The sequence below is a fragment of the Alligator sinensis genome, unplaced genomic scaffold, assembly GCF_000455745.1.
Source record: "Alligator sinensis unplaced genomic scaffold, ASM45574v1 scaffold682_1, whole genome shotgun sequence".
Taxonomy (NCBI): Eukaryota; Metazoa; Chordata; order Crocodylia; family Alligatoridae; genus Alligator; species Alligator sinensis.
This window is the reverse complement of record NW_005842011.1, coordinates 1,677,552-1,691,829: the sequence shown is the minus strand read 5'-3', so window position 1 is coordinate 1,691,829 and position 14,278 is coordinate 1,677,552. Positions and strand designations below refer to the sequence as shown.

General features: G+C 43.7%; 1 protein-coding gene across 2 annotated transcripts in view; it reads left to right on the top strand.

Moving 5' to 3' along the window:
• Positions 1-14,278, top strand: part of LOC102377966 (solute carrier family 22 member 2-like) — a 42,884-nt gene that overhangs the window by 21,722 nt on the left and 6,884 nt on the right. For both annotated transcript variants that reach the window (XR_003093638.1, XM_006021909.3), the window contains exons 4-10: positions 3,207-3,375; positions 4,614-4,728; positions 5,351-5,457; positions 9,553-9,767; positions 10,139-10,247; positions 11,283-11,395; positions 12,616-12,715. Coding sequence is in view for 1 of the 2 variants with exons in the window: in XM_006021909.3 (XP_006021971.1) it covers positions 3,207-3,375; positions 4,614-4,728; positions 5,351-5,457; positions 9,553-9,767; positions 10,139-10,247; positions 11,283-11,395; positions 12,616-12,715 (928 nt within the window). In the remaining variant the exon portion in view is untranslated. The remainder of the gene's footprint in view (positions 1-3,206; positions 3,376-4,613; positions 4,729-5,350; positions 5,458-9,552; positions 9,768-10,138; positions 10,248-11,282; positions 11,396-12,615; positions 12,716-14,278) is intronic.

The following is a 14,278-nucleotide window of genomic DNA, read 5'->3' as shown; positions in this document are numbered from 1 at the left end:
CTTGTTCAGCCTCCACAAGAGAAGGCTGAGGGGGGATCTAGTGGCCTGTTACAAACTAGTCAGAGGGGACCAGCAAGTATTGGGGGAGTTTCTGTTCCCTCAAGCACTACCAGGAGTGACTAGAAATAATGGTCACAAGCTGGCAGAGGGTAGATTCAGACTAGACATCAGGAGGCGCTACTTCACAGCCAGGGCGGCTAGGATCTGGAACCAACTTCCAAGAGAAGTGGTGCTGGCTCCTACCCTGGGGGTCTTTAAGAGGAGGTTAGATGAACACCTTGCCGGGGTCATTTGACCCCAGTACTCTTTCCTACCATGGCAGGGGGTCAGACTTGATGATCTACTCAGGTCCCTTCCGACCCTACAAACTATGAAAATATGAAACACTCTGTCTACACAGCAATCTTGTCAATGAATTGAAACTCAAAAAGGAATTCTACAGAAAGTGGAACATTGGTTGCAGTACTAGGGAAAAGTATAAGAAAATTGGATGGGTATGCAGGGAGAAAATTCAAAGGCCAAGGCATCATTTGAGATGCAACTGGCAAGGGACATAAGAGGTTTTTAAAAGGGATTCTACACGTATGTCAAAAGTAAGAGGAAGGCTGAAGAAACCACAGGTCCCATATGGAATGTGGAAAGCAGTCTAGTTATGGATGACACAGAGAAGGCTGAAGTATTTAATACCTTTTTTACTTCAGTCTTCACAGATAGAGGCAGCTACCAGATGATGAGTGCATTTGGCAGAAAAGTTAGGGAAAGTATCAAACAGCGTAGAGTAGTGAAAGAACAGATTAGGGATTATTTAGGGAAGCTAGATGCTTTCAAGTGGGCAGGGCCAGATGGGATATACCCTCAGGTACTGAAGGAATTGGCTTAGGTAATGTCAGAGCCATTAGCTATCCTCCTTGAGAATTCATGGAGGTTGGGTGAGGTCCCAGATAATTGGAAAAGGGCAAATATACATCTTTAAGAGGAGAAGGAATATCTGGAGAATTACACACCAGTCAGCCTAATCTTGAGACCTGAAAAGATCATGTAGCAGGTCATTAAGGAATTCATTGTTAAGCTTCTACAGGAGAACAAGGTGTCCAGGAATAGCCAGCATGATTTCACCAAGAGCAAGTCATTTCTGACCAGTTTGATTTCCTCTTATGATAAGTCAACAGGCTCTGTGGAGAGGGAGCAGTGGATGTGATATGTCTTGAGTTTAGCAAGGCTTTTGACACTCTCCCATGACATTCTCATTAACAAACTAAGGAAATACAAACTAGATTAAAGTACTGTGGATATATAACGGGTTGACTCATTGTGCTCATCATTGGCTCAAAGTCTAGTTGGAAGGAGGTATCAGGTAGGAATCATCAGAGGGCTCTACTGGGTCTAGTACTGTTTAACTTCATTAATGGGTTTGGACAACAGGATTGAGTGCATGTTTAACCAATTTATGGATTGTTACCCAAGCTAGGTGGAACTGCAGACACTTTTTGGAAGATAGGTCTAGGATCCCGAATAACTTGGATAGACTAGAAAACTGCCTGCAATGAATTACATGAGATACAGCAAAGACAGAATAATTGTATGCATTAATAGAGACTGGGGAATGACTAGCTAGGTTGCAGTACTGCAGAGAAGGATGTGGGGATTACAGTGGACAATAAACTGAATATAAGCCATCAATATGTTCTTGTTGTCATAAAAGCTATCAGCTTCTTGGACTGTATTTAATAGGGGTGTCACTTGCAAATCAAGGATTCCTCTGCTCTACTGGGCACAGCTGAGTCCTCACCTGGAGTACAGTATCCAGTTTGGGCTCCACATGTTAAGTAGAAGTCAGTAGGCTCCACTTCAAGAAAGATGTGGATAGATTGGAAAAAGTCCAGTGGAGAGTGATAAAAATGATTAGAGGGCTGGGAAACATGGTTTATGAGGAAAGGCTGAAAGAACTAGGGTTATTTAATCTAAAAAAGGGAAGACTGAGCGGGGATTTTTTTTCTCTGTGGCCTCGGGGGCCAGCACTAAGATCATGGCTTCAGTGAGGATGGGACTAAGATCAATGAGAAGTTGTGGAATCTCCATCCATGGAAATTTTCAGGAATGAGTTAGATGGACACTTCACTGGGATGGTTTAGTCAGGGGTCTGGACCTTGAGCAGGGGGCTGGACTAGATGACCTCATGAGATCCCTTCCAGCCCTACTTTCCTATGGAGTCAAAGTACCAGTTAAGCTAGTATTCCCAACTTTTCTGGCCTTATGATTCAGTTCTGGTGTGAATCCAGTTCTTGCAATTAAATTTTCTTGGGCTTGTAATCCTATTTGCACATCTCATATTTCATTTGGAAGATATTGATTTAGCCAAGAAATGCCATAGTGGAGAAATGACTGTTTAGCACATTACTTGTGCATGAACATCTTTTCTAGTTTCTGTATTCTAATAAAAATAAAATATTTATATATGTGAGCAAGGCTTAATCCTTAAACATCAAAGGATTTTGTTTTAAGATTTTATGCAAAACATCCGAAATGCTTAAAGTATATATTTCAAGGAATAAATGTCACATGTTTCTTCCAGATTTCCACCCCCATAATTGCCATCTCCAAGAGTTCTTGAACCTCTTGGCTGCGTCCAGATGAGTGCAGATGTTTGGTTCTCCAGGGAATGCCTGTGCCATGTGTGCTTTGGCACATGGCAGGTTACCCTGGGGGTGGTAAGGGAGGCTGGAGCCAGCACTATGCTGGCCCCAGCAGCTTTACCTGGAGTCTTCGGGTTCTCCCAGGGCTGCAGCAGCAGCAGTCCTGCCAGGCAGAGCCTGGCTGGCAGACACAACGTGGCTCCAGGTGGCCCGGCTCTGCTTTTCAGCAGCATGCACTGCCCGTGCATGCGCTGCTCTGGTTTTTTGGTTTTTTTCCCCCACAGGGTTTTTTTTGTTCCCTGGATATTCGGCGGTCAAAAAAACCTATGGGAGGAAAAAAAAACCTGGTGCAGCACACACACGGGCAGTGTGCCCTTGCAGTGCCAAGAACACCTGACTGTGCGGTATGTGGCGCTACAGATGTGTTCGTGGCACCCCATATCTCACAGCCATGCTTCTGGATGTGGTCCTTGTTTCCAGATTAGGGATTTTTGGTTAGCTCATCTCTGTTTATCTGTCTTCAATTTTATTACTGTTTCTTTTTAGCCATTTCTCATCTATATGTTTTTGCAGTCACAGAAATTGTTGGCCCGAGTTATAGGAAGACGGTGGGCATTCTCTATCAAGTGGCTTTTACAGTTGGGCTCATAGTGCTGGATGCTGTTGCTTACGTTATTCCTCATTGGAGATGGCTGCAGCTTGCTGTTACACTGCCAGGCTTCCTCTTCTTGTTCAATTACTGGTAAATACTTTTATGAAAAATTAAAATGTTTTTCTTCATCTCTAAGTGACTCTCAAGAAGCTACCTGGATGGATGAATGGTTGGATGGAGCTCCTCTTAGAGACTGCTCCTGCCAGTGCAAATGAGAGAGACATGTCAACAAAGAGGAGCAAGTCTTCATCTGTTGTCCTTAGCTGGAAATATTGTGCACACCTTATCTACCTCTTCCTCCATTATGTGCTTGAATTTCTTTTTGTAAAGAGAAACTGGATTTGAAATCATATGTGAGACGCTGAATTTTACTTAACATGAAAATCAACTGACCATTTGTTTAAAGGACCTTTAGTTAATTTTCGTAATGTTACCTTGAAATGATGGCTCTTTCGTGGGAACTCTCCACTGCCAAAGTATCTATTTGTTTATAGCAAACTCTTGCACAGAACTCTTTTTTTTTAATGTTCACGATTTTGTGCACAGCCAAGAAAAAGGGGACGTAGCTTCCTTTTAAGTAGATGAAATACATTTATCATTTATAAGATTTAACTTGGACCTTTTCGGCTTCATACATCTCTTAAGCTTTCAGGGATATGAAGAGGTGTTTGGCTGGTGTAGTGGATAGCTAAGGGGTGAAGTATTTTGGGTGGGCTTGGGGGCATTTTTGTAAGCTTTGTCTCTTGATAACTTGTTCCAATATTTCTGTGCATGGGCTTTGACTAGTCCCAAGATGCAGTTGGAAGATGACTCCCCCTGGAGGAACCAGATGGATAAATTAGTTGAGGAAGTGATCAGGGTTCAAATCACACTTTGACTCTTGTGGGGGTCGGTGGTGGTGGAAAAAAGCTTCAGGGCAGCCAGGGCATAGCCTGGCTGCAGCAAAAAGGTCCCAGTAGAGATCAGGGTGAGGGGCTGCTTTTCCCCCGCGCTTAACCAGCAGTTTCTTCCTGGTTGCTGGTGGTCTGTCTCTTATGGAGGGGGTTCCAGCTCTTCAAGCCCCCTGTAATTCAAACCCTGGAAGTAATGTATATATATTTTTTACTCCAAGTCTTTCATAGCTTTCTATTATTTATCCTCAACTTGTTCATCTCCAGCTAGACTTACTGTCACGAAGTCATAGCACAACAAACTGATAGTTTTTCTGACAAGTAGGAAATAATGGTCACTGCATGAAGCAATATCCACTACAGTATTGGTTCAGTATCAAAAGCTACACTGATAGTGCTTTGCTTCCTTGTGACACTCTCTGCTCACTTGCATTGCAGGTGTCTGCCAGAGTCTCCCAGGTGGTTGATATCTCAAAGACGAAATGAAAAGGCTATGAAAATTGTCCACAATATTGCCCAAAAAAATGGGAAAAAGCTGCCTGTTCATCTTGAGGTGAGGAGGGCATTATAATAGTTCTACATATAATACCTTCCACTTGGGGAATGGAGCATAGTTGGAAATATGAAGCTCAACCTCACTACCTGCTGGATAGGTATTACTCTCTCTTATGCCAGTTGGTGAATCAAGTTAAAAGCCTAATGATGTGCTCCATATAAGTTGGGAGGGTTGAGGGTTTAGAAGGGAGCCCGGTGCTGCACCTTTTCCACAAACTTCCTGTGTATATCCCAGAGTTGGAATTATTTTGCTTTGCTGTTTTGCTGACTCCAGACTAATTGAGACTAAAAGAGTAGGGTATTAGGCATCTGATGGATACATAATAGGAAACCCTGGATCAAAAGAAAAAAAGAAAAAATACTACTAAATCTACAGTAGTAGTATTTATTGAGAGAATTCTTTTGATTAACTTCTCCATTATGACCTTTCTCCACTGCATTCCTTGCAATTATAAGAATGGAAATAGATGCAGTCCCTGAAGCTGGTGCATGCAGTATATGTGAGATGCTGCTTCATATGCTTACATTGGATAGCCAAGTCCCTTCCTGGTTCTTTTTTAAGGCATAGAATTTTCTTACCCTTCAACCCTTGATGTAATGCTGTATGGGTTTTTCTGTAGAATATTAGCTTTGAAGAGGAACACTGTGAAGAGCTGAGACCTTCCCCTGTGGATCTTATCAGGACACCTCAGATGAGGAAGCACACATTCATTTTGATGTACAACTGGTAAGAACAAGCTGTCTAGAAATTATCACAACGCATTAAGTCCCCAATTTTGTTTTAAACTTGGTTCTTGCATTCAGTACTCTGTCATTTATCCAGACTGTTTTTATTCTGTGCAAGTTGGAGAGGGGGCACTTTCATTTGGGATCCAAGTCTCATTGGCCGAAGGAAGCACCTCTTAACCAGAGACTATCCAAATCAATGTAATGAGTTTAGATAAAACCTAATGAAATCATTTTGAGCCTGTATACATTAGGAGAGTTGATTTAAGTAGGACAGTAATTACCAGTGGTGAAACTTGTTAATATAGTGGACAGGGATGTATTAGGGAAATAAATCAGTGGGAAGGAAAAAGAATGACAAAGTTGGATAGTGTAGCTTTTTCTTTCAACTTAGATGTAGCTCAAAAAAAAGAAGTGAGACACAAAAATGTGGAGTTTTATATCACTTTTTATTGAATCCCTTAAAATTGGATGAGAGGTAGGTTTTCCTGGGGAAATGTATGTTACGTGTTTAATGAAGCACCCATAACAGTGTTGTCAATTCACAGTTATTAATTGCATGTTAGACTGTATGGTTATGACAATTTTATGTTGACTTTAAATAATTTCTTAATTTTGGTGTAGTCTTAGGAAACAATTTCAGGTAAATTTCTGTCTGAGATGAGATTTTTTTTTATATAAATATTTGACTTGGAGAAATCACCTACCTTCTGATCTCTCCCCATATTTGATATGTTCTAAGAACTATTTTTTCCCCAACTATTCCAGACTTTTAAAAAGGATTAATCTACAAAAATTCATTGCTTTAGGCAGCTATTTTCCATTATAATGAATATATATGAGGGTGTTTCAGAAACTAAAGGTTATTTCAAAATAAAACAATTTTGGGCACGTTCACACATGCAGGCACATGCACTTGCAGCAGCTCAAATAGCAGTGGCACACATTTGTGCCAGAGATTTGTGCCTCAGCACATGTGCCTGAACACGCACTTTGTGGGGCAAATTGTGCCACTTGAGGCAAACAGACCCTGCTCAGCATCTCCCAGATCTTCAGCCAGGAGCTGGCCCCAGCAATATAAAAAGCTGCCCTGGTGAGCAGCTCAGAGAGCTTCTGAGGCCCAACCAGTTGATATCTGGGAGCACTAGCCCCTAGTGCCAGCTGGACTGCTGAAGCAGCCCTAACCTAGAATGGCCCCTGCACCCTCTACCCACTGCAGCAGTTTTGCAGTGGGGACTGCTGCCTGGCTGTGAACTGCTGCCACCTGTGTGACAGCATCTGTCACCTGCAACAGCATCTGCCCTCTTGGACCTGCAGCCCTGTGGCTGCATGCCTGACAGACCCAGATGGAAACTGCCCAGCTGCCTGGGTTGTGGTATGGGCACTGCAGCAGAGCCACCTGCACCTCTGGGCCAGCTGCCAGTGGGCCGTGGCTGCACAGTTGGCCTTCATATGGCACTGCTGTCATGTCTTCTGGTGCCTCTGCTCTGCCATCTGCCAGCTATCATCCGGAAGATGTGCTCATTGCGGTGACCCACTATGATCTGTCAAAGCATGTCCTCCTGGCACCAAATGGCCAGGAGGTCAGCCACCTCATCTGCCCTCCAGTTGGGTTCCTGGTGCTGGCCCTGGGCAGGCTCCTCTGCCTGGGTCTTGCCACTTGTCTCACTATCAGAGATCCTGGTGTTCTCTGTTTAAAAATTGCAAAATTCTCTGATAAACCCCCAAATTCTCTCATTAAAATACCCAAAATCTGTGTTCTTCCATGATTAAAATGAAACGCAACTATATAGAGAGAGATCAGTTCAGCAATGGTTTATTGACATGTAACAGACTGCCAATGTGGGCTCACCAGATTAGCTTGAGATACGTACCCTTGGCTAGAAACAGTGCGGGTGAATTCTGAGCGACCCCAAGGGTGGAGCAGGGGAGCCCTGCCCTGTGGAAAAGGAGAAGCCAATCGAAAGAAGGGGTTTTCAATCCCCTCATCCCCATGGAAGGGGGATGGCCCGGGTTGGGAGCCCGCCACCCTGAGCTGGCCGGTTTGCAAGCCAGGGAGGGAGTGCCGGAGGGGATAAAAGCAGCAGCCAAACTGGCATGGGGGGCTGCTGACAGTGACTCCAGGGAAGGAAGCAAGAGGCCTAAGAAGAGCTGAGGTGAGCTCACCCAGCAGAGGGAGCAGAGAAACCCCTCTGAAGAGCCTCGAAGGCCCTGGGAGAAGAAGGCAGTGGCAGTCGGCCGTGCCTGCAGCCCTGCAGCAGAGAGGGAGCTGTGGCCAGGGGCTTGGGGCAGAGAGTTGGTGCCCCAAGGCCCCATCACAGTGTGCTGGATGTGTCGGGTGTCCCAGAGGCTAGGGGTGGCCCCTACACTCCACTGCAGAGAAGAAGCAGCGGCCAGGAGCGCAGGCAGCATCCTTACCCAGAGCAGGGAGTTGGGCCGGTGAGTTGAGGAAACCCTTACCTTCTCTGGGGAAGCAGGACAGCAGCAGGCAAGGCACTGAGATCCTGAGGAACAGCAGAGCGTCAGGACGAGGGTCCCTGGGAGCTTGGGGTGCAGGCTGGTGCTCAGAGCAGGATTGGTGAGCTGCAAGGCATGTGGGGCTCCCAGCCAGTCCCTCCCACAGTTCCCCCACATAAGCCCTACACCCCCTAATCCCACTTGCCCCCCTGTATGGTGCACAGTCCTCCTCCCCACTGCAGCAGCAGCTGTTGGGGCACTTGTGGCCCACTCCTGGCAGAGACCCCTTGGCGGCACGCAGTGTCACCTGAGACTTGGGGATGCACATTGTGCGTGGCACTGGCCTGGCCTGCTGGTGTGTGTCCTTGGGCAGACCTGGGTTGACTCTTGCTGCCACCAGGGCACATGGAGGCAGGACCCGGCCTGGTTTGCTGGTGTGCAACTTCTGCATATGGTGCTGGGAGCCCAGGTGGCAACAAGAGCCAGCCTGGTTCTGGTTGAGGGCACATACCAGCGGACTAGGTCAGTGCTGTGTGCCATGTGCAGCCCCTGGGTCTCAGGTGGCACCACATGCTGCTAGGGTCTCTTTCAGGAGTGAGCCATGAGTGCTCCAATGGCCCAGTGCTCCTGCTGCGGGGAGGGGCTGCATACCCGGAGGCCGGGGGGGGGAGGGGGGCGGTAGACCCATGCCTCCCACATAGTCTTTCCTGTCCCCACACAGTCCCCTTCACCCCGACATCCTTGCTTGCCTGGGGTTGGGCTGGGGCTGCTACTGTCAGCCTTGCCCCACTCCTGAGGCAGCCTGCTGGAGCAGCAGGGGCACGTGACAGGCATAGAGATGCTTTGCCCAGGTGCCAGAGCATCTCTCTGGAGGACAGCTTCCAGTTGCTTCAGGGCAGGAGCTCACCCTGCACTGCTTTTTTTTCAGCATGTTTTGTTTTGATACTGGGATTTCCTGGTATCAAATTTAGAGTCTATGCTGCAAATATGCAGCATGGGGAAACTTTTTTTGTTCCTAGCGTGCCTCTTGTGGCATCTCAAACTGCTTTGAGATGCCGCAACAGGCACGTACTCGCTTGTCTGGACACAGCCTTTTTGTTCAATGATCATTTACTGGACCACGTTGCTTCTCTGTGTTAATGTAAATAATAGATGCATTTGACATTGCTGCTATCGGTGTTTTTCACTGCTGTGTAGTTTCCCATTTTGTTGCGGACATACAGCATGGACACGGACAGCCATTTTGCTGTCAGTTTCTGAAACACCCTCATAAACATAATTTCAATTGTAAACCCACAATCATAGCATGGGATTAGAAGTTTGAGTAAACTGGAGGCGTTTAAAGTTTATTTTATGCTACCCAGCCTGCATTCAATATTTAACTCCTGACTAACCATTTTCATTTATAAGTTGCAAACCTGCCCTCCAGTTCCTCTGTCCCAACATTCCTCTACTGTTCTTCCCACACTCACACTCATGCTCCTAGGTTTTTGTGAACACTGTTAAATTAGAGCTGAAGTTCATTTCCTTGAGCTAATTGGCTTTAAAAAGTTTGTTTACAAATGCTCCAAGAAGCAGCAAGTCTCTGTCCTTTGACTAAATCATCTTTTAAGAAACTTGGACTATGTTCTCTGCCCAGGTTCGCCGGCTCTGTTCTGTACCAGGGGCTCATCATGCACATGGGAATAGCTGGTGGGATCATTTACCTGGACTTCTTCTATACTGCTCTTGTTGAATTTCCAGCCGCCCTCATTATTTTTCTCACAATCAATCGAATTGGACGACGCTATCCATGGGCTGCTGCAAATTTTGTGGCTGGAGCTGCCTGCCTTATTACAGCTTTAATCCCAGAGGGTGAGTTACTGGAGTTTTCATTAACACACCATCGTAATGTTATCTTTTGGAGGTGCCATTCATCTGTCAAGCTACATTCCGGGTTGGAAGGCTTATGAAAACTCCTGTGTTTGTTTTCTGCACCACTAATGAGTACAGGAGAAGTCTGTCCCCACTCCACCCCCTGACAAATGAAATATTCTTACAGGTAAAATCTGGTTCATGCAAACAACAACAAAAAACACACTTGAACTAATAAATGACATCTCGAGTGGGATTATGGATCAACTAAAACAATATTGTTTCAATGCTTTTACCCCTCAGAAAGCAAAAATCCCCAAAACGAACCCTCTGAAAACAACTTAAGTGAATTACATTTGTTTCTTTTGCAGATATACACTGGCTAAAAGTTGCAGTAGCTTGCATTGGGAGAATGGGGATTACAATATCTTTTGAGATGGTTTGCTTTGTAAACGTAGAATTGTATCCAACATTTGTCAGGTACGTGCATTATTCTGGTGCGAACGGCAGCTGTTAAAACTGGTAGATAATATTGGAATAAAATATAACTTGGTACAGATATGCTTCAGAATAATAGACTTCTCAATGTCTAAAGGACATTACACAAACAGACTACTTAGAAAATTGACTAAAAGGCAAGTTAATGCAGAAATTAACTATGTAACTTCTCCAAATTCCTCTTACAGTAGGAAAAACACCTAGGGCTAGATTAAAGAGTAGATGGGGAAGATTCTGGGATGTCTGAGGGGACTATAGTTTAAAAGCTAATATTTTGGTGGATCTGTATTCCTTTTGCACCTTAAAAAGGAATAGTAGATTCTCCATCTCTTGATGTTTTCAAATTGAAGCTGAATGAAGGACAAGCTTTTGTCCAACCCAGCTACTGAGCTCTGTAAAAGGGTTACTGAGTGACATGTAGCAGCCTGTGATTGTATAGGAGGTTCTACTGGATGATCTAATGCTTCTTTCTGACCTTAATCTCTACAAAAGTATTAACCCTCATCAGAATACTGGGACAGTGGCTGAGAGGCATTTCAATACTCTGATTCACCATAAAAAATAAAATGGAATTAAAAGAATCTGATTTTAGTTGATGAGATGTAGGAACATTGTATGTAAAATAACATTCTGCATATACAGTTTATGTAGAGAGCTAAAGAAGATTTAATTTATGGGCCATTTTCATATTCTGACATTCATTTAAAAATGTCTTGTTAGCTCATTTTTATATCTCTTATCTGGACACTTTGAATCTGATTTTCAACAACTTTTAACTTCAGAGAATTGCTTCTGCTTCTGCCCAAGAGATGTAAAACCCTCTCACTGCTATTGTAAGGTTTTAATCTCATGCCAGGTAGTAGAGAATCGGGACCTTTGCTTCTATTGTGATATTGCATTACTTCTTGCTGATTTACAGAATACATTCTGTGTGCTAGGTTACAGTTTTAATTAGCTTCATTCCAGCTATGGGACTTTTCCAGACTAATAAAATAAAATATGTTGCTATTTAATCAGGAACCTTGGTGTAACAGTTTGCTCTGCCCTGTGTGATGTTGGTGGGATTGTAGCCCCGTTCATCGTCTACAGATTGGCAGAGATCTGGCATGAGCTTCCCCTTGTAGTTTTTAGTAAGTATTATTACGCTCGCTTTTAGACCATTCCTCAAGTACATTAACAATACCTTTGCAAAACATCCTAAGAGACTTATTGCAAGTGTGTATACACGTGTGTGTGTAATAATTTCCATTTTTCACAATCTTCACATTGTGAGTATCTAGTTTTTAGCTTCCAGCTTGTTTATATGTTTAGAATCCACTTTTATGTTTTAATCACTGTTTATTTCATATTTTAAGAAAGTTGCAGAGCAAATGTTGATTTGACAAGGTGAAGAGAACTGTGAAATCTACCAAGAGTCTGATCACATTTCAGTCTGTTGAAAATACTCACTTGATTTATTGTCCCATTTCTATAATATTGGTTACCTTCTTGTTGAGACAAGTTACTTGAACTTCACATAGTATCTACCTGGCATATCTGATGGATTATAAGGGTAGGCCAAGCTATATGTCAGCCTTTTCAATAGTGTCTTTGTTGATAGGACAACTATGTAATTGTTTATGGGCTTAAAAATAACTCTCTTCAAAGCAAGGTGAGCTTCCTGGAGATTAGCTGATCAAAATTTCAGGCTAGATATGGCAATATTTCTAAAGCATCAGATTAGTGCATTGTTTCTAGAAGAATTTTGTGGAAGACAATAAATGGCTTTTAATAAAGGGCATTCTTAAGAGATTTTTGCACTGAATTTACATATATATTTTACAGTGGAACTTGGAGAGAGAGAGTGAGTTAATCTCGCAGCTGGTAAATCCTGATTACCCTCACCTCACCCCCCCTCCACATATCCCCCCACACCATACTGTGAAAAGCCTTGGATTTCTCTGGTATTAAGGTAACAAGATTTATATTATAACATCCAATATATAATATGCAAATAAACATTTGTTACTCTAATAGTGGAGAAACTCAATACTTTTCACGTCATACAAGTGTACATTCACTTCTCCTATGCACCTCTTCTTGTCTGAGATTTTAAGTGCAGTGCCTCGATTACAATTAGATTATACTATCAATAATTATTTCTATAGCACTGCCATGTCCTCTGAACATGTCTTCACTGTAGAAACTCTGTATCCATGTTGTCTCTCTAGAGGAAAAATTTATTGTTTACTTTATTAAAAATCCTATGTTTTAATTTAATTTGACAATTATTGCAGCCAGGGACGTGACATGTGTAGTATAATGTAAGATGTGTTCTGACTTGGTCCTTGCATGTGTTTTAAATTCAAAGCTGCTGTTGGTTTAATTGCTGGGGTACTGGTCTTACTTCTGCCTGAGACCAAAGGACGAGTTTTGCCTGAGACTATTCAAGATGTGGAAAACTTGTGCAGGTAAGTTGGGTGGCACACTCAAGCTTTTCAATGTTTTTGAAATATAAAGGGCTATAATGGGTAAAGCTAAAAATAAGGTATATTAACGTCATTAAAACAACTATAGTATTTGTGGTATTTATACTGTGCTCTACTTCAGGGCACTAAGTAAGGAAATGTCATGTAAACTGTGGCAAAGGTAATTTTGTACATGGTTCCCAAATACTATGTTTCTAATGGTGAGTACTTGGCACATTTGTCTAATGGCATTACAAAAATCTCACACACTTGCTATTAATAACATTCTTAATCTTGAGTATTTACATCCTTTTTCATAATGCATGACACTCAATCCCTTGGCATTATTTCTTTCTTTATTCCAATACTGATTTGTTTTTTTCATATAGCTCAGGGGGAGAAAAAGGCAGATGCTTATAAGTTCTCCAAAAGTAAAGCCAGTGCTGTTACTGAGCATTTGTCTTGTAAATTTCATAGATTTCATAGACATTAGGGCTGGAAGGGACCTCGGAAGATCAAGTCCAGGCTCCTGACCGAGGGGCAGGAAGTCAGCTGGGGTCATAGGATCCCAGCAAGATAAACATCCAAATGTCTCTTGAAGGTGTTCAATGTAGGTGCTTGAACCACCTCCGATGGCGGGCTATTCCAGATCTCGGGGGTTCAGACAGTGAAGAAATTCTTCCTTATGTCCAGCCTGAAACAGTCTTGCAGGAGTTTATAACTGTTCGACCTTGTCATCCCTTGGGGTGCTCTGGTGAACAATCGTTCCCCCAGATCCTGGTGAACACCCCTGATAAACTTATAGGTGGCCACCAGATCACTCTTGAGCCTGCGCTTTTCCAGGCTAAAGAGTCCCATAGCTCTCAGCCTCTCACCATGATCAGAGGTCTGTTTTCCTGACCTCTGATCATGCATGTGGTTCTTCTCTGAACTCTCTCAAGCTTCTCCACATTCTTTTTGAATTGTGGAACTCAAAACTGGATGCAGTACTCCATCTGTGACCTCACGAAGGCCGAGTACAATGGGAGAATGATGTCCCGGGATTTGCTTGAGAAGCATCTATGGATGCAAGCTAGCATTTTGCTCGCTTTACTAGCCGCAGCGTCACATTGAAGGCTCATGTTCATCTTGTGGTCAATCATGACCCTCAAGTCCCTTTCATCTGTAGTGCTAACCAGCGTAGCACTGCCAGGCCTATAAGGATACGAACCACACTGGCTTTCTTCCAATCTTCGGGCACTTCACCAAAGCGCCAGGAGTTCTTGAAGATCCGTGCCAGGGACTGAGCTATGATGTTTGCCAGCTCCTTGAGTACCCTGGGGTGTAGATTGTCAAGGCCAGCTGACTTGAAAGTGTCCAGCCTCTCAAAGTGTTCCTTCACAAGGTCAACATTGATGGAGGGCAAGGAATCCCCCTCACCCAGGTCTCCCTGTCCTGCAATAGGCAGGGGCATCCCATGGGACTGATGAAAGACCGATGCAAAGTACCCATTTAGTAGGTTAGCTTTTTCCTGGGCGTCAGTTGTCAGTTGTCCCATCTGGTTTAGCAGGGGTCCAATGTTGCTCT